Source organism: Mobula hypostoma, chromosome 19 (genome assembly GCF_963921235.1).
Source record: "Mobula hypostoma chromosome 19, sMobHyp1.1, whole genome shotgun sequence".
NCBI lineage: Eukaryota > Metazoa > Chordata > Chondrichthyes > Myliobatiformes > Myliobatidae > Mobula > Mobula hypostoma.
In genome coordinates, this window is record NC_086115.1 from 34718381 (window position 1) to 34739414 (window position 21034).

The 21034-nt window shown below is 43.3% G+C and overlaps 1 protein-coding gene across 1 annotated transcript in view; it reads left to right on the forward strand.

The window, feature by feature from the left end:
• The first annotated feature begins 16981 nt into the window (after positions 1-16981).
• The window catches only part of LOC134358952 (5-hydroxytryptamine receptor 7), a 36031-nt gene continuing 31978 nt past the window's right edge, over positions 16982-21034 (forward strand). The window contains exon 1 of the mRNA XM_063071655.1: positions 16982-17537. Coding sequence (XP_062927725.1) covers positions 16990-17537 — 548 coding nt within the window. The 5' untranslated portion in view covers positions 16982-16989. The remainder of the gene's footprint in view (positions 17538-21034) is intronic.

Genomic DNA, 21034 nt, shown 5'->3' on the forward strand with positions numbered 1-21034 from the left:
AAGTCATGGACTTCTGGGTCTGGATATTGAGGTGCAATAATTCAGTGAGAAAGGTTGAGAAAAATGCTGGATAATGACAGGGGCTTGTTTGACTCTGGTTCTCAAGATTAGCTTTGTTTGTCACATCAAAACATGCAGTGAAATGTGTTGTTTTGAATCAAATCAGTGAGGATTGCGCTGGGCAGCCTACAAGTGTTGCCGCACTTTCATTGATAAGATAGCATGGCCATAATACACTAACCCTAACAGTACATCTTTGGAATGAGGGAAGAAACCCACACAGTCATGGGGAGAACATTCAAATACCTTACAGATAGTCAGAGGAATTGAACCTTGATCTTACAGCTGTCACTGCAAAGTGTTATATTCTGTTGTAAACCTGTGGGATAGTAACATGGCTTACATGCCATGTTGGAGCAAATGTAAAATTGAGATATATTCCTGTGGAAGCTGAATTTTAAAAGCATGTTTCACAGCCCCTTCCAATTGATGGAGCCAATTTAATAAGGTTGAAACTGTTCAGCGGCAGGGTCTGCTTCATGTAATTTTCTTGGAGTTTCCTCATAGTGAAGCTAAAGAACATTTTCCCTCTCGAGTTTTGATGAGCAGACAATTGAGAAGGACCTTGGTGATGGTTTTTCCCACGGCAGACTGCAGGGAAAGCACTCTGTATCAGGCTTGTCTTCTTCTTTGAAGAAAGTCAGGATCACAGTACTTCTGAGGTCTCCCGATATAGCCTCCTCTTTTTAGATGTAGGCAGCAAATTCATGGATTTGTGACTAAAACCCTCCATTACACTTTTTAGGGTTGCGGAGGAGATCCTCTCTGCTTCCAAAGGTGTATATTTTTTTGGGTAGGATATGGCCTTTTCAACATTTTGTCAGTAAGGAGTGGGGGCAAGGTAGCTTCAAATTAGTTGAAAACCAAAAATAAAAAGGCTGCAGGTGCTGAAAATCTGAAACAAAACCAGAAAATGCTGGGAAGATTCAGTTGGTCAGGTAGAATTTGTGAAAACAGAAACAAATATAACATAAACAACAGGAATTCTGCAGATGCTGGAAATTCAAGCAACACACGTCAAAGTTGCTGGTGAACGCAGGGGGTGACTGTACCTCTTCCTAGAGATGCTGCCTGGCCTGCTGCATTCACCAGCAACTTTGATGTGTGTTGGTTGAACAAATATAACATTTTGAGCTTTCAGGTTAACATTTTTGATTTTATTATTTAAGGGTCTCTGATTTAAAATGATAACATTGATTTTCTTACTGTAGGTGCTGCTTGACCTGCTGAGTGCTTCTGGCATTTTCTGCTTTGGCACAAATAGGTTGCTGTGTGATGGAAACAAAGGCACTCATGTCTTTGGAGTGGGTATTCCTTTGAGCAGATGTTGCCTGGTTTTCTGTTGCTGTGGATCTACCCCTATTCATGGCTCCCTGTGGACAGGAGATCATTGCCAGAGTGTTCCTCAGCCTGTTGTTCACTCTTTCTTTCTATCCCTCTCTCTCTATCCACCGTTTGTTTGATGTTTGGAGCTAATCTTCAAATTAAGACAACTGCACTCCAGAAGCAAGGTCACCCAAACCTAAATAATCAACCTGTTGTATGCAAAAAGATGTTCGCACTGGTACATATCAAAGGCCAAGCCATATGCAAGAGGATGGACCGAATGCTCAATATGTGCATGGCAAAGGTTCTCAACACATGGCACAGAAGGAAGCGTTGCATAGCAGTTATAGCATCAGTGACCAACAATCAGTGACCGGATTCAATTCCTGCCGCACAATGCATTTCACTGTATGTTTCGATGTACATGTTACAAATAAAGCTAATCTCTTATTCTTAATTACTTTGCCCTTCCACAGTAGAATATCTGGCAATATCTGGCATAGCTCTTGATCAATTGAGGAAAAGAGTATTTGAAGAGCAAGACCTGAGGCCCAGCACAAAGCTCAGTCTAATGGACAGCAGTGGTCACTACTTTCTGAATCAACACTGAGACATGCACTTACATCAGCAAACATCTCAAGGCACTGCAAAAATACCATCAATGCCGTCTCTGCAAAATCATCTATATTTATGCAAGGGTAAGTGAAGCACTGTCAGTGTCCTCTCGTTATGGCAAAAACCCCAGCATTCAGGGTCTCAACTCTTTCAGACTACTGAACTGCCTCCTAACATGATTATGATAGCTCTTGACCTCACAATCTACCTCAATGTGACCTTGCGCCTTATTGATTGCCTGCAATGCACTTTTTCTGTAACAGTAGCACTTTAATCCACATTGTTATTGTTTCCCTTGTACAACCTCAATGCACTGTTGTAATGAAATGATCCATAGAGATGGCACGCAAAGCAAATTTCTTTTTACTTTACCTTACAATATCAAATCAATTTACCAACTTAATCACATTCAGCTATGAACCACCTGTTTGGGAAACTCAATGTGTCAGGCAGCATCTGTGTGAGGAAAGGATTGTTACCATTCAGGACAAATCCCTGCAACAGTCCTGATGTAATGGTTCAATCCAAAGCATCAACAGTCTCTTGTGCTCCTAGTTACATGTATTTAGTTATATTGCAAGTGTCACTTCACTCTTCAAGAAGGGACGGAGGCAAAAGACAGGAAATTATGGTTCACTTAGCCTGACTTCAGTGGTTGGCAAGATTTTAGAATTCATTGTTATGGACGGGGTTTAGGGATACCTCAAGACACATGATAAAATAGGCCCAAATCAGCATGCTTTCCTTGTAGGGTAATCTTGCCTGCCACATCTGTGGAATTATTTGAGGAAATAAAAATTAAAGATTAGATTAGCTTTATTTGTACAATGCACAAAATGCTGGAGGAACTCAGGAGGCCAGGCAGCATATATGGAAAAGAGTACAGTTGAGGTTTCAGGGCAAGACCCTTCGGCAAGATTGAGAATAAAAAAAGCTGTGGAGTAGATTTAAAAGGTGAGGGGAGGGGAGAGAGGAAGACACAAGATGATAGGTGAAACCTGAAGGGGGAGGGTGTGAAGTAAAGAGCTGGAAAGTTGATTGTGAAGGAGATACAGGGCTGAAGGGGGAGACTCATAGAAGAGGACAGAGGGTCATGGAAGAAAGAAAAGGGGGGAGGGGAGGAGACCTAGAGGGAGGCAATGGGCGGGCAGGAAGATAAGGTGAAAGAAGGAAAAGGGGATGGGGAATGGTGAAGTGGGGGGTATTACTGCAAGTCTGAGAAATTAATGTTCATGCTATCAAGCTGGAAGCTACCTAGACGGAATATAAGGTGTTGTTCCTTCAATCTAAGTGAGGCCTCACCAGAACAGTGGAGGAGGCCATGGATAGACATTTCGGAATGGGATTGGGAAGTAGAATTAAACTGTGTGGCCACTTGGAGATCCTGCTTTTTCTGGCGGAAAAAGTTTGTGATCAGCTTTATCTGTCATGTGTTCATTGAAGCATACAGAATAGCGCGCCACTTGTGTCAAATCAGTTCGGCAAGGATTGTACTGGGTAGCTCACAGGTGTCGCCACAATTCTGATGCCAACGTAGCATGCCCACAACTCACTAAATCTAACTGTACATCTTCGGAACGTGAGAGGAAACTGGAGCATCGGGAGGCCACCCACATAGTCACGGCATACAAACTCCTTACCAGCAGCAGCAGCTGAACCCTGATCTTACAACCAGTGCGATAAAACATTGCGCTAGCTGCTACACCACCATCCACCGTGTCACTCTATAACAGGCAGAATAGACAAAGGAGACTTAGTAGAGGTTGTTTACTTGGATTTGTTCATGGACTAGAAGGGCCGAGATGGCCTGTTTCCGTGCTGTAATTGTTATTTTCAGAAGGTGTCTGATAGATGCTGCACTTGAAGCTGCTAAACAAGGTAAGAGCCAATGGTATTACAGGAACTATATTAGCATAGACAGAAGATTAGTTGACTGGCAGGAAGCAAAGAATGGGAATAATTGGGGATTTTTCTGGTTGACTAGTGGTGTTCCACAGGAGTTGGGGTTGGTCATCTATTCTTCATGTTATACAGTATCTTAATGTTCTGGATGATGGAATTGATGGCTATGTGGCCAGGTTTGCGGATAACAGGTAAGTGGAGGCCATGAAGTGTTGAGGAAGCAGAGCACCCACAGAAGAACTTGAACAGATTAGGAGACTGGGCAAAGTGGCAGATGGAATACACTGTGTGGAAGTATATAGTAGAAGGAATGCGGGTGAAAACCATCTTCTGACCAAGGAGCAAATTCAGAAATCATAGGTGCAAATGGACTTCCGGATGCTGGTGCAGGATTTCCTCAAGGTTAAATTGCAGGTTGAGTCTGTAGTAAGGAAGGCAAATGCAATGTTTGGACCCCATATCTAAGAAAGGATATGCTGGCATTGGAGAGAAACCAGAGGAGGTTTACAAGAATGACCCCAGGAATGAAACAGTTAATGAGAATCAGAATCAGGTTTATTATCACTGGCATGTGCCATGAAATTTGTTAACTTAGCAGCAGCAGTTCAATGCAATACCTAATATAGAAAACAATAGTAATGATAATAAATAAGTAAATCAATTACAATATATATATATTGAATAGATTAAAAAATCATGCAAAAAACAGAAATAATATATATAAAAAAGGTAAGGTAGTGTTCACAGCTTCAATGCCCATTTAGGAATCGGATGACAGAGTGGAAGAAGCTGTTCCTGAATTTCTGAGTGTGTGCCTTCAGGCTTCTGTACCTCCTACCTGATGGTAACAGTAAAAAAAGGGCGTGCCCTCATTGCTGGATGTTCTTAATAATGGATGCTGCCTTTCTGAGACACCGCTCCTTGAAGATGTTCTGGGTACTTTGTAGGCTAGTACCCAAGATGGAGCTGACTAAATTTACGACCCTCTGCAGCTTCTTTCGGTCCTGTGCAGTAACCCCCCGCCCCATACCAGACAGTGATGTAGCCAGTCTGAATGCTCTCCATGGTACATCTATAGAAGTTTTTGAGTGTATTTGTTGTTGACATACCAAATCTCAAACTCCTAATGAAGCATAGTCACCGTCTTGCCTTCTTTATAACTGCATCAATATGTTTGGACCAGGTTAGGTCCTCAGAAATCTTGACACTGAGGAACTTGAAACTGCTCACTCTTTCCACTTCTGATCCCTCTATGAGGATTGGTATGTGTACCTTCATCCTACCCTTCCTGAAGTCCACAATCAGCTCTTTCGTCTTATTGATGTTGAGTGCCAGGTTGTTGCTGCGACACCACTCCACTAGTCGGCATATTTCACTCCTGTACACCCTCTTGTCACCATCTGAGAGTCTACCAACAATGGTTGTATCATCAGCAAATTTATAGATGGTATTTGAGCTATGCCTAGCCAGACAGTCATGAGTATATAGAGAGTAGAGCAGTGGGCTAAGCACACTCCCGAGGTGCACCAGTGTTGATCGTCAGTGAGGAGGAGATGTTATCACCAGTCCGCAGAGATTGTGGTCTTCCGGTCAGGAAGTCAAGGATCCAATTGCAGAGGGAGGTACAGAGGCCCAGGTTCTGTAACTTCTCAATCAGGTTTGTGGGAATGATGGTATTAACTGCTGAACTATAGTCGTTGAACAGCATTTCATATAAGGAATGTAAATATATAAAGAATGCTTGCTGGCCCTGAGCCTTTACTCACTGGAATTTAGAAGAATAAGGGGAGCTCTCATTGAAACCTACCAAATATTGAAAGGCCTATGTAAATAAAGTGGAGGTGGAGAGGATCATTCCCAAAGTATAAGAGTCTGGTACCAGAGGAAGCAGCCGCAGAATACAAGGATGTGTCACAAGGATGTTGGGTACGGACCCAAATGCAAGACACAGACGCTGAAGTATTAGGAACAAGAACGGACAAAACTAAATGGCGGGACAGTATGCAGACTAGGAGTAGAGACAGGAACGTGGACTAGGCTAGGGAAGCAGGATCAGGATGAGGGACTGGGAACAAGGATCCTGGGCATGGACTCCGAGCCAAAGACTGGACAAGGACCCAGAACCTGGGTCTTGACTCAGGCTCAGACCCCAAAACTAGGTGAAGACGTGACCAGGCTCAGGCTCCTGGAGGCTCAGATTCTTGGAGGCTCGACAAGGACATGATGGGGCAAGGGTACTTCAATACAACTCCTGGGCAGGATGCAGGACTCCACCCCACAGAGGCAAGGACAGGGCGGGACAGAACCAACCACAGGGTAACAGCAATCAGCCTGGCTTACCCGAAGGAGGCAAGGGATAGGAAGGGAGCTAGGTCCAGGGTAGCTTCAAGACTCGAGGCCAGTAACCTCAGCAGGCTACAGAACAGCCAAATCCATATCTCAATGACTGCACTAGCCTTCCACCAATGGGTTGCTCCAAGGGGAGACTGACAAGACAACCCAGCAAGCACACTCAATCCTAGGGCCACTTATATTCCCAGCCCCAAGATGAGCATCAGGTGCTTATGGTTAAATCCAACTGAAACAAGGGACAGCCGGAAGACCCGGAGTCTGGAGTCTGCGGACCAGACCGTGAACCTGAATGTGGACTTCGGACCGGACCATGACAGTATCTCCCTTTAGAACAGAGGTGAGGAGGAATTTCTTTAGTCAGAGAGTAGAGAATCTGTGAAATTCATTGCCAGAGGTGGTTATGGTGGCAAAATTATTTGGTATATTCGAAGTGGAGTTGATAGGTTCTTGATTAATAAGGGTATCAAAGGTTATGGGAATAAGGCAGAAGAATGGGGTTAAGAGGGAAAATAAATCAGATGTCTTTGAATGGTGGAGCAGGCGTGGTGGGCTGAATGGACTCATTCTGTTTCTATTTCTGATTCCAGCCTTCCATACCAATTGTATGCCCAATTCCAAGCAGACATTCCTTCTGAGCCGTGTAATGAGAAGAGATCACCAGTCAAACAATAAAAGAGATTCAAGAATGTGCTCAAAGCCTTTTAGAAAATTCTCACTGAATCTTAGAAAACTCTGGCTCCTAACAACATGAACTGGAGTAGAAGCATTCAAGATAGTACTCCTACCTTGATGTCACGCATCAGGAGCAAACAGGAGCTCTGTGTAAGCAGTAGAAGGCTCTTACTGTGATCCCATTAACCACCTCAGAAACCGCAAGTACATAAGCCATCTCTGACCTCTAGAGATTGTATACAACTGGCTATGCTGTAGGGAAATTCTAGGTAGTTTCTAGAGTAGGTTACATGGTCAGCACAGCATTGGGCCTAGAATGTGCTGTAGATTTCTATGTTTCTATGTAAATGGAAGAGAAAGACTAGGAACCACTGCAGTTTCAGTGTCTGAACAAAAATCATTCCAGTCAGAATATTAGTATTACTGAGAGATAGAACCTACCTCCATTGAAAACGTGATGACTGATTAGAAACAGACTTTGTGTGTGGGAAATCATGTCTCATAAATCTGACTGATCTTTTTAAAGAGATGACAAAGATGGTTAGGGAATAGATATCATCTCTATGAATTTAAGCAAGGCATGTGACATCGTACATTGCAGGCTGGTCCAGAAGGTCAGATCTTATTGCATCCAAGGTCAGCGAGCCAACTGTATACAAAAGTGGCTTTGTGATAGGTGTGACAGTGGAAGGTCATTTTTCTGTTGGAGGCCTGTGGCTGGTGGCGTGCCTTATATAAAGCTATGAAAGGGCTAGATAGGGTGAATGGTCACTGTCAGCTGGAGGGCATTGGTTTAATGTGAGAGGAAGAAGTTATAACGGAAGTCTGAGAGGCAACTTTTTCCACACAGAGGGTGGTGGAGCCTGGTACAATTAGAATATTTAAAAACCATTTAGTCAGGTACGTGGATAGGAAAGGTTCAGAGGGATATAGGCCAAATGCAGACTAACTTGACTAGGCAACATGTTTGGCCAAATGGCCTGTTTCAGTGCAGTAAAGCTCTATCACTCTCTGACTCCATTCAATAGTAACAGCATCCTGGTCATTTCAGATTAAAAACTGTCACTTGGTACAACAATTTGTTTATGATACTTGGTAAATATCATTAAAAAGACGCTATTGCAAATGGTTCCACATTGCAATGGTTCTCATTAGCCATCTATTGGCAAAAGCAGAGATAAAAGTAACAAAAATAATTGTTAGCTCTCATATTTGATTCAGTTATGTGATGTAGATTTTGCTTCTGTACAGGAAGTTTTATCTTCGATCATGAAAATGTTGTTAGCAAGAATGAATACTAAAAGCCATTGCTAAGCAAACCTCCAGCAATCATTTGCTTTTAATAATTTATCTAAGAATAATATTAAAATTCCAGTAATATGTTTTTTTAAACACTCTAGTTGTCCCATTTCTGTTAATATAACATGAGACTAATTCCCAAGTTACCAAATAATAATTTTATTTTGACAGAACCAATGATTTTCTGAGAATGAAATTTAGTGTGTCAGATAATTGTTTACCTTCAGAGTATTGATGAAAACACTACTGGAAATGAGTATAAATTTTGACTAGGTAAGACATCTAAATTTAATAAATGAAAGGTACTGAACATGAAAATATTTTTTTCAGGAAACTTTCAATGACATTGTTGATATTCTAAGTAATATTTCTCAGAACTAAAATCAAATTGGAAAATAGAAACATAGAAAACCTACAGCACAATACAGGCCCTTTGGCCCACAAAGCTGTGCCAAACATGTCCTTACCTTAGAAATTACCTAGGGTTACCCATAGCCCTCTATTTTTCTGAGCTTCATATACCTGTCCAGGAGTCTCTTAAAAGACCCTATTGTATCCGCCACCATTTCTGTCGCCGTCAGCCCATTCCATGCACTCACTACTCTCTGCATAAAAACTTACCCCTGACATCTCCTCTGTACCCAATTCCAAGCACCTTAAAACTGTGCCCTCTTGTGCTAGCCATTTTAGCCCTGGGAAAAAGCCTCTGACTACCCACATGATCAATGCCTCTCATCATCTTATATACCTCTATCAGGTCACCTCTCATCCTCCGTCGCTCCAAGGAGAAAAGGCCAAGTTCACTCAACCTATTCTCATAAGGCATGCTCCCCAATCCAGGCAACATCCTTGTAAATCTCCTTTGCACCCTTTCTATGGTATCCACGTCCTTCCTATAGTCAGGCGACCAGAACTGAGAACAGTACTCCAAGTGGGGTCTGACCAGGGTCCTATATAGCTGTAACGTTACCTCTGGGCTCTTAAACTCAATCCCACAGTTGATGAAGGCCAATGCACCACTGTATGCTTTCTTAACCACAGAGTCAATCTGCGCAGCAGCTTTGAGTGTCCTATGGACTTGGACCCCAAGATCCCTCAATCCTCTACACTGCCAAGAGTCTTACCATTAATACTATATTCTGTCATCATATTTGACCTACCAAAATAAACTACCTCACACATTTGGGTTGAACTCCACCTGCCACTTCTCAGCCCAGTTTTGCATCCTATCAATGTCCCACTGTGGCCTCTGATAGCCCTCCACACAATCCACAACACCCTCAACCTTTGTGTCATCAGCAGATTTACTAACCCATCCCTCCACTTCCTCATCCAGATCATTTATAAAAATCACAAAGAGTAGATGTCCCAGGACAGATCCCTGAGGCACACCACTGGTCACCGGCCTCCATGCAGAATATGACCTGTCTACAACCACACTTTGCCTTCTGTGGGCAAGCCAGTTCTGGATCCACAAAGCACTGTCCTCTTGGATCCCATGCCTCCTTATTTTCTCAATAAGCCTTGCATGGGGTACTGTGTCAAATGCCTTGCTGAAATCCATATACACTACATCCACTGCTCTACCTTCAATGTGTTTAGTCACATACTCAAAAAATTCAATCAGGCTCGTAAGGCACGACCTGCCTTTGACAAAGCCATGCTGACTATTCATAATCATACTATGCCTCTCCAAATGTTCATAAATCCTGCCTCCCAGGATCCTCTCCATCTACTTACCAACCATTGAAGAAAGACTCACTGGTCTATAATTTCCTGGGCTATCTTTACTCCCTTTCTTGAATAATGGAACAACATTCGCAACCCTCCAATCCTCCGGAACCTCTCCGGTCCCCATTGATGATGTAAAGATCATCGCTCGAGGCTCAGCAATCTCCTCCTTCACCTCCCACAGTAGCCTGGAGTACATCTCATCTGGTTCCGGTGACTTATCCAACTTGATGCTTTTCAAATGCTGTAGCACATCCTCTTTCTTAATATCTACGTGCACAAGCTTTTCAGTCCTCTGTAAGTTATCCCAAAAATGTTTGAAATTTACAATAGTTTGAGCAGCATCTAGAGAGAAAGAAACAAAGTCAATGCCTCTGATGACTTTTCATCTGAACATGATGAAGATGCACAGAAAGGGGGAAAGGAGGAAAGAACAAAAAAAAAATCAAATAAAGATAACAGCTCAGGATCAGACTTGAGACCAAAATGCATTTGGTCTCCTCATCTTGTGAACACTGCACAGTGAGCAGCCAATCAAATATACTAAATTGAATAAGTGCAACTAAATTGCTACCTTAACTCAAAAAAAAACCTCAAGCCATGAATAATGGACATGCCGGAACTGTTGCTGTCAAACTCTATATTTCTCTCTGAAGACATTGCTTAATCTGCAGAATATTCCCCGCTTTTTATTTCAGCATTGCAGCATCCACAGTATTCTACTTTAGTTCCCGTGTATGTCTAATTTTAGATTCTCCTTTTCATAGTAAACTCTACATTCAGTGAGAACATCAAGAACCCCTAACAAATGACAGAACTTCTTATAATTTGTTGACTTTGTTGTAATTTGTGTAATCTTCTATCTTAATTGCTGACCATAACATATTACCTATACACAATATTACTTCTCAACTTTAGTACTTTTCTTAAGCTATTGATGTGTACACGGGGAGTGAGGTTTCTTTTAATACCCTCTTTATTTGCTCTATTGCATCGTGATAATTTGAGTTTCTATTAAGGATACCTTTGAGAAATAATTTAATCAAGATTAAAGAAGCTGTTTATTGGTTGTTGTACTTTTGAAATGTAAACATTTCCTTTTTTCCCCAATAGCATTCATGCTGAATGTTTTGAGCAAATATATAATAAAGTTCTGAAGTCATAATAGGAGTTTTGTTCCTAAACAGAAATAAAATGAAATTTTATCTCAATATCACTCAATACAAGGGGGCATTGGGAGTGGACCCAAATGCAAGACACAGACACTGAAGTACTAGGAACAGGACAAGGTTTATCAAGAAAGCAAGGGGAGTCAGGAAGAAACGACGCTGGACATTGTCTCATCTAGGGCCTGTGACAAGGATACCGGGCCTGGGCTAGGACTAAGACTAGGAAAGCAGGACCAGGATAAGGAACTTGGAACTAAGAGCCAGGGCTAGGACTTCGAGCCAGAGACTGGACAGGGACCCAGAACCTGGGTCTTGACTTGGGCTCGGACCCCAGATATACGTGAGGACAAGACATGAGTACAGGACTGGACGTGAAACTCCTGCACAGGATGAGGCACATGGACAGGACGAGAACACAAAGCCTTGACTTGGACTGGACGAGGTTCTTGGACGTGGCTTGGACTGGACGAGGGAACTCCAGCACTGGGCAGGGCGAGGTACACCAGGGCAGGACTTGGCTCTTGGACTAGGCTTAGTTAGGCCCTTGGGTACAGAGCTGGGACTCTTCCTTGGAGCACAGGGCCGGGATGACTGCCAAGGTAAACTGCCAAGGATTTGGATGGGAACGATCCAGCACAGGAGAAGGAATCTCCAGCACCGGGCTGGGCGAGGCACTCCTGGGCTGGGCAAGAACACGAAGCCTTGACTTGGACAGGACTGGAACATGGTGCATGGAACTTGGAACACAGGAACAAAGAACACAGAGCCTGGACCCCTCCTTGGGAACAGGACTTAGGGCTAGGGCTTTACACAGAGTCAGGACCCCTCCTTGGGAACAGGACCTAGGGCCGGGACTCTTCTTTGACACAGACACTAAACACAGGGTCACAAAGAGACAGTTCCAAGATCAACAATACATAGTTCCTTACCATGGCGTGACAAGGCTCTGGTCTCACTCTGGCAGTTGAACTAGACAGTGATACAGGCGAGGACACAGGTGAGATTGCAGGCAAGGTAGCAGGCAAAGGTAACAGGCAAAGGTTACAGACAAAGATTAGTGCCAAAGTAACTGTTGAGATAAACTGCCAAAGTAACTGCCCAGGATTAAGATGGGGATGGAGAGCGGAAGGGAACAGTCCAGCAGGGAATCATTGCTTTGCAGAGGTATGTATGTGTCAGCCCAAAATGAGAATCAGGTGCCTCAATTAAGGCACCCAATGGAACAAGGGAAAACAGGAAAACCTGGAATAAGGATCGATGAACTGGACTGTGCACTGGAATGCAGATTTCACAGACCGGACCATGACACAGACATGAATAATATCTTTTCAAGATTTTGTGAAGACATTTATCAAAAAAAAATGTTTAATCTTCTGCTCAAAATGGATCAAGACATGCCATCACGATGCTTAGAAGTTTGCATCTATTGGTAATTTTGATGGGTAGAATTCCAATCTGCCTGAATATAATTTCTGCTTGTTAAGAAAACACATGACGCTAGGTCTCTTATAAGGAAATTGGATGTGATTCAGGCTCAGGCCTTGAGAGTGTGCAGTGGGGCTTTTAAAACGTCACCAGTGTCAGCCCTACAGGTAGAAATGGGAATAATGCCTTTGGAACTAAGAAGGATGCAACTGATGGCAAACTACTGGGCTAACTTGCAGGGGCACAATGATTCTCACCCTACTAAAGGAGTGTTGCAGGAGTGCTGGGAAAATGGGAAGTTTCAGAGGGATAGCTTTAGTCGGGTAGGGAATGATATCGCGAAAGAATGTGGAGTATTGATCTGAGGATAAGTCCTTCAGTAGTTTATCCGGTTGTAGCTCCATGGAAGCTTGTATGGCCTGACATAGACTGGCATTTGTTAGAGGTAAAAAGGAAAGAAAGATATAAAACAGATTTGGTAAATGCATTTAACTGTCATGTGATGGAAAAGTATAGTGATTATACTCACATTTATACGGATGGTGCGAAGGAACCTGAAACAGGAGTGCAAACAACAGGAATTCTGCAGATGCTGGAAATTCAAGCAACACACATCAAAGTTGCTGGTGAACGCAGCAGGCCAAGAGGCGCAGTCGACGTTTCAGGCCGAGACCCTTCGTCAGGACTAACTGAAGGAAGAGTGAGTAAGGGATTTGAAAGCTGGAGGGGGAGGGGGAGATGCAAAATGATAGGAGAAGACAGGAGGGGGAGGGATGGAGCCAAGAGCTGGACAGGTGATAGGCAGAAGGGGATACGAGAGGATCATGGGACAGGAGGTCCGGGAAGAAGGACGGGGGGGGGTGACCCAGAGGATGGGCAAGAGGTATATTCAGAGGGACAGAGGGAGAAACAGGAGAGTGAGAGAAAGAATGTGTGCATAAAAAAGAGTAACAGATGGGGTACGAGGGGGAGGAGTGACAGGGTTTGGGGTGGTAATACCAGCAAAAGAAATTGGAATCAGCAGAAGAACATCTAATAAGTTAGGATGTTTACAGTGGAGATGCTGGCAGTGTTGGTTGCGTTGCAATGGGTGCAGAAAGCCAGACAAGCCAAAGCATTGATATGTTCAGATTCATCCTCAGTTCTAGCAAGTTTAAGGTCTTTTCACACAAACAGTTGGCAAGATGTACTTTATGAAGTCCTTCAGTTAGTTACAAGAATTGCAAATCAGGGAGGTCACGTAAAATTTCTATGGTTTCCAGCACATGTAGGGGTGAAGGGGAATGAGAGGGTGGATGAGTTGGCAAAGAGGGCGTTAAAGAAAGAAAGTGTGGAAATGCACATTAGTATCAGTAAAGCAGAGGTTAAGTGTGTAATCTGGGAAAAAGTCAACCGAATGTGGCAAGAAAGATGGGACAGGGAGGGGAAAGGGAGGCATTTATATCAAATACAAAAGAGTGTTGCAGTTACTAGGGTAGGTAATGGAAACAGAAGAGAGGAAATTGTGTGGACTAGGTTAAGGCTGGGACACTGTGCATTAAACAAAACATTGAAAATGATAGGGAAACACCAGACAGGATTGTGTGAGGAATGTCAGGAAGAGGAGTCAGTAGAACATGTAGTTCTGTGTTGCAGGAAGTATGGGATACAGAGAGAGATGATGAGAAATAAATTAAGGGAGTTGGGGATGCAGGAATTCACATTAAAAGGGTTGCTGGGCATGGGTGAGAGAGCACAAGTCCGGGTATTTTTAGCGTTTTTAAGGGGTACAGGAGTTTTTTATAGAATATGACGAATAAACAGGAATAGGATACTAGGATGGTCAAAGATGGGAGGGTGAAGTGTAGGTTTGTGTGTGTATATATATATATATGTGTGTGTGTGTGTGATTGGGTGAAGGGATTTAGAATGTATGTCTAGTGCACATTCTGGAGCAGAGGGTGGCGGTAATGCACCATTAAGCTGGATGCCAACTGCCATAAAACAAGATACAGACAGACAGAAAACACATGACATCAAGGACAGAGGCCTATGGAATCACATAATTTTTTTACGCACCATGATGTGGTCTGGATTGGAGGAAGACTTGAGTAATGACGAGACATTGGATAGGCAGTGTTTTTTTTCTCCTGGAGCAAAGGTGGCTGAGTTGTAACCTGGTAGAATTATATAAAATTATGAGAGCCATAGATAAAGCAGACAGTCAAATTCCAACTACCTCCTTGTTAGAACGTTAAAAAAAGTCCACCATTTTAAAGTGAGAGAGGTAGAAGATTTAAAGGGGACCTTAGCGACAAGTTTTCTTTGGAATATGGTGGAATCAGAGACGTTTATGAGGCATTTAGACGGGCTTTAAAAAGGCAAAGCATGGAATAAAGCAACACACATCAAAGTTGCTGGTGAACGCAGCAGGCCAGGCAGCATCTCTAGGAAGAGGTGCAGTCAATGTTTTGGGCTGAGACCCTTCGTCAGGGCAAACTGAAAGAAGAGCTAGTAAGAGATTTGAAAGAGGGGGGGGGAGATCCAAAATGATAGGAGAAGTCAGGAGGGGGAGGGATGGAGCCAAGAGCTGAACAGTTGATTGGCAAAAGGGGTATGAGAGGATCATGGGACAGGAGGTCTAGGGAGAAAGAAAAGGGGGAGGGGGGAAGCCCAGAAGATGGGCAAGGGGTATAGTGAGAGGGACAGAGGGAGAAAAAGGAGAGAGAGAAAAAGAATGTGTGTAAATAAATAAATAAATAACGGATGGGGTAGGAGGGGGAGGTGGGGCATTAGCGGAAGTTAGAGAAGTCAATGTTCATGCCATCAGGTTGGCGGCTACCCAGGCGGAATATAAGGTGTTGTTCCTCCAACCTGAATTCCAGCATGGAATAAGGTCTTAATGGGGCAAATAGGATTAATAGAGAGCAAACAGTTCAACACGGATATGTTAGGCCGGGGGGTTTGTTTCTCTGCTGCACAATTTTTTTTAAACTACCTGCATTATCAGCAGGAATCCATTACATATCCCCATGCCTATCTAGTTGGCATTACTCCTTCCCAGTGTGGTAATGGCATGCGTGCACACCTACAACCGAGAGAGACTTTCAGCCTCAGGAAACAGGTTTTCCGCAGACGACGAATCTCCAGTTAACCCACGTATTGATTCAGCTGGGTAATCAAACCAAAGGCCCTGCCCTGCCCCGCAGAGAAACAGGTTGTCTGTCGTCCATCTACATTGCAACAGGGAATTCATTTCACTGTGAGAATTCTCCTCCCAAATGAAAGACTAAAGCTCAGTTTCAGATTCATTTATTTATCATATGTACATCAAAACATACGGTGAAATACGTTGTTTGCATCAACAACCAACGCAACATAAAGATGTGCTGCGGGCAGCCACAAATACCGGCACTCTTCCATTATCGTATCAAACAGCGTCTAAACAAGAATAACACGAGCGCTTAAAACAGGTGAAATAAAAGTTTCGGAATGAAAGAGAAAATTAAACAAATCAATAAAGAAAAAGTATTAGCCGTCAGAAACAGTGCACTCAATCATATAGAAAGTAACTACTGTAATTCTTGTGTTGCCGGTTTGTCTGTGGGAATAACTGTGAGCTCACACTTGCCATGCAGGATCAACGCAAATAGAGGCAAGAATTCGGTTTGATTACCCAGCTGAATCAATACGCTGATTAACCGGAGACCCACCGAACCATATATTTTTTTTCTCCTAACCTTACACCCTGCCACGTCAGGCTGCCGGTGTATAAATTACACTGGCATTAAAAATTGTCCCCTAGCCCCCGTGTACGAGAGAGCCGAGAGCTCCATTAAAAAAAACTGGCTACAACAACAACAAAACAAAACATCGACGGGGAGATTCAAAAATACATTTTCTGAAGTCATTCTGGTGGCGCTCCATGGGAGAGATCTACCAGAGCACCTCCAGGTACGGAAAAAAGGGAAGGTGTTCAGGAGTTAAGCCCAGAATGATGGAAATAGTCAAAGACGAGTTTGACCCATGCAGAACGTAACATCATAGAGGGAATTCCCAAGGATATACAGCGAAGAAAAATAAACGGTGAGTTTTAAATCTAACTTCCGTGTGAAGGACCGCTCTCCGTTCTCCAAAATCGAGGATCTGTTGCTCCTCCTCGGACTTCGGTTTTGTTCAAAGCCGCTCACCTTTGGAGAGAATTTGCGCAATGCCAGGGAACGAAGGGAAGCGGGCGAATTTCGCCACTGGCGCGCCCCGAGTCGAGGGATCCGCAGCACCCGCCCGCTTGCACGGGCTCTCCAACTAGCCCAATGTCCTGCAAAAAGTGACTGGAAAGAAATCTACTCTGTCGAATGATTGACGCCGCGAAGGCAGGCACGGCCAATTAATCACCAGTCTGGATTCGCTCTGCACATTGTGTGAACATCTTCAACAGCAAAGGTTCGGCGCCGAACAAATGCTGTGGGCACTGTCGGACCTGGTGATGGACACTAACGGCAGCTATATCAGCAAGTTCCGCTGGCATACCGTTGGGGGAGCCCTAGAAGAGCTGAACACCCCTTTGATGATCCCTGGGTCGCTGGACCCCAAAATCTTACACATTGCCCAGCAGCCCACACCAAGCGCTCGACCCATCGCTGACACCTTCCCGCTGCAGAATGCCACCAAGTGCGGAGCGGAAATCCTGCCCTATGGCGACACGGAGAAGGTGATCATCGGGATCGTTCTGTCCATCATTACCTTACTCACCATCTCTGGCAACTGTCTAGTTATGATCTCGGTGTGTTTCGTGAAGAAGCTACGGCAGCCTTCTAACTATCTCATTGTGTCTCTGGCCCTGGCCGATCTGTCCGTGGCCGTGGCCGTGATGCCATTTGTTATCGTTACCGACCTGATAGGAGGCCAGTGGATATTTGGGCAAGTTTTCTGCAACGTTTTCATTGCCATGGATGTGATGTGCTGCACCGCTTCTATCATGACGCTGTGTGTCATCAGTATTGACAGGTGAGCTCTTCACATACCTGCCCCGCAATCATTTGTATCCGCGACCGTGTGGGAATGCAAGAGTTGCCCCCGAAACCCCTTGTATGCAAAATGCAATTCACTTGCCACCAATCGGCCGGCCGTCTAATAGTAACTGCCCGTTCATCGGAAATTATGATGTCAATGCGCAGTAATGCGAACTTATCCGGTTTTAAAATTACTCTGAAATGTTTCCCGAACTGTTTCACTGTGTATGTGTGTTTGAAGTAAATCCTCTCAAGAAAGTCGTTTGTAAATAGAGTACAACTCTTCAGATCAAATAAAGGGATACGATGAAAATAATTGGTGTGACAAGAATGAGGAGGCGAATGAAAGCGTAGTTCTGGACTTTATTCGGCCCATGTAAAATATCTCGCTTTAGCTTGCCATTTAAGAGGCTCTTCGAGACATAGAGAACCGCGGGTATACTCAGTCAACAGGATGGAAGAAGGGGGAGGGAGTCCAGCCTGTATTGACACGTCTGCCATAGTCTGTAAAGCATCTTCATGGTCGCAGTTGCTACACACTGTAGACGTCCCTTGTAATTGGCACTGTGACACTGCGGCGCGCCTGTTAGTGTTTATTTGATTTGATCTTAAAGTAGAACGAAGCTTTCACAAACACGCACGCTAATTTTTCTACCTGTGAGTCTAGAAAGCAGAGTGTGTCCATACCCGATGCGGGGGAATCCACGTCCCAGCTGGCGCGGATGTCTGTTGTCAGTTACTGTCCCCCCAGCTGGAGAAGGAGGTGAAATGTTGATGACTGGATGTCTGATTGCACACGTATAAGTGAGCTTGAGCGTCAAATTCTGCCCGTTTGCGAAATAAGCACCCGTTTCCACTAGTGTTACTATGAGGTGCTATTTTGTGGGAAAATAATGTACCAATGTACAACCTCGGCGGGCCTACGAAGGGTAGAAAATGCACATTATATGTTGCAGTTTCAGATCCTCGAGGAAACAGACTCGAAACGGAGAATGTTATTCAACATTTCCCATCCCTTTATGCTTCTTAAGTAGGCATTGAAAGAACTCGTGCATGAATTCAACAGCTTGCTTTTAAAATTCAACAGTCCAATTGCATTATGTTTGTAACACCGATATAAAACGGTCAATGTTAAATAGCTTCAGACTCACTGAACTTAACTTGAAACTATCGCAAGAGGTTCTCTTATAACGAATCTTTTTCCAGATATATCGTTCATTTGCATATAAACTTGGATTAGATGGATAATTTTGCGACGCGGTGTGACAAGGTTTAAAAAACAAATATACTCAGTTGAATGCTTCCGCGTTAACGTAACTTTTCCTTGCGAATTAACTCGCCAGTTTTATTTATCCCGGGGTAGAGGTATGGGAAACACTTTTTTTCTTCTTTAAAAAAATTGAATTAAGAGATGAAATGATGGCAGATCGCTAATTGCGTCACCTCTGTAAGAAATGCTGCAGTACGCAAAACCTGACTGCTGATTCTATTTGTAATTTAGATTAAAAAGATCAATCCCTGATCATTTTAGTAGAATTTGCAGACTATGATCAACTAATGCACACGTTCACCAGGATATTTTGGCAATTGAAATGCTTAATGGAATCCATATCACATGCATAAACTAACGGCAGCTGTAGACAATATGACCATGATCTTCCGATATAGATTAGGAAGTAATTCCGGACACCTAGACTTTCAATTAAAACTGTGACCTAAAGGTTTCTCCGGGCACCCAGGGAAGCATTGGTCATGAAAAGATGGAGCTGATGCAGAAGTTCAACGGGCAGAATAAATCCAAGAGGTTGCATGGAAACATGTCCTTTGGCCCAACTGGTCCCAGCCAACTAAATTGCCAGATTGAGCATGTGCTATGTGTCTGGGTTTGGCCCATATCCCTCCAAACCCTTCTTATCCATGTTACAGTCCATATACCTTTTAAATATCGTGATTGTACACATCTCAAGCACTTGCTGTAAAAGCTCTTTCCAGACACTCACCATCCACTGTGTGGCAGAAGTTGCCACTTAGGTCTCTTTTAAATCTTTCCCTTCCCAACTTAAACCTATGCAATCTAGTTTTGGACTCCCTTACCCTGAGAAAAAGACTTTGTTATTCATCTTATCTATGCCCCTCATGGTTTTATAAACCTCTGTAAGGTGACCCCCCCCATGCTCCAGTAAATAAAGGTCCAGACTATCAAGTCTCTCCTTTAAACCAAATCCTCCTGTCCCCGTAACAGCCTCTTAAATCTCATTTGTACCATCTTCACTTTAGAGGCATAAACACAGTACTCCAAATGGAGCCTTACCCACTCAATATTCTGGGCAAGTGTGCTAAACAGCTTCTTCACCACTCTGTTTATTTGTTTCACCACTCTCAAGGAACTATGTACCTGCACTTCCAGGTCTCTCTGTTCTATAACATGTCCCAGGACTCTTCTATTTACGATGTAACTCCTGCCTTGATTTATTTTACTACAATGCAACCTGATATTTATCTGAGATAAGCTAAATCTGCCTTTTCTTGGCCCACTGCCCTGTTTGAATATGATCAGGGTGTCACGGTTGTGCAGTGGTTAGTGTGACACTATTACAGTTCAGGGTGCTGGAGTTCAGAGTTCAAATGCAGTATCCTCTGTACGTCCTCCCCGCGGAATGCATGGGTTTTCCCCAGGAGCTCTGCTTTTCTCCCACAGTCCAAAGACATACCAGGCAGGTTAACTGGTCATTATAAATTGTCCTGTGATTATGGGTTAAATCCAATTTGTCGGGGGTTGCTAGGGAAATGCTGTTCCAAATGCCTGGAGGGTCTACTCTGTACTGTACAGTACAACTAAATAAAAACAAAATCCCACTGTAATCTTAGATGGCCAACTCCACTGTCCATTCTACCATTAATCTTTCTCTTATGTTTGCAATGCCCACAAATGCATTGGCCAATAATGAGTTACCAAGTAGTTTTCGGTGATGTGAAATTTCATTTATCACCTTTCTTATAAAACAACAGAAACTCATGGATGAAAAATAACAAATATAGATGTAAATTGTAGTGTTTTACTGCTTCTCTTTTAACTATGGATACAAAATGTTTGATCAGCTTATACCATTGATAGGCATTGGAATGATATAGAAATATATTCCTCTAATTTGTCAGCTGAAGTTGATGAGACCACAGGCATCCCTTGAGCAATAGTCATCAAAATACTGATCAAGGTATCCAAAAACTATTGCTATCTTTGGAAATATATTCTAACGATGTCAGGCAAGGTATAATGGGGGTCTGAGATATTCTTGGTTCACTTTTTAGTACTAGGTAAAGGTATCAGGAGTTCAAGAGATATTGTTGTAATGGACTTATTATGACTTCTGAATCCTTGGAGTACTATTAAAGAAATATATTAAGCAGGCATATAATATCATTGGAGCCGTAGAGAGCTGGGAAAGGAGAAAAAGTAAATAATCAATAGAAAGACAACAGAAGTGGGGGAAG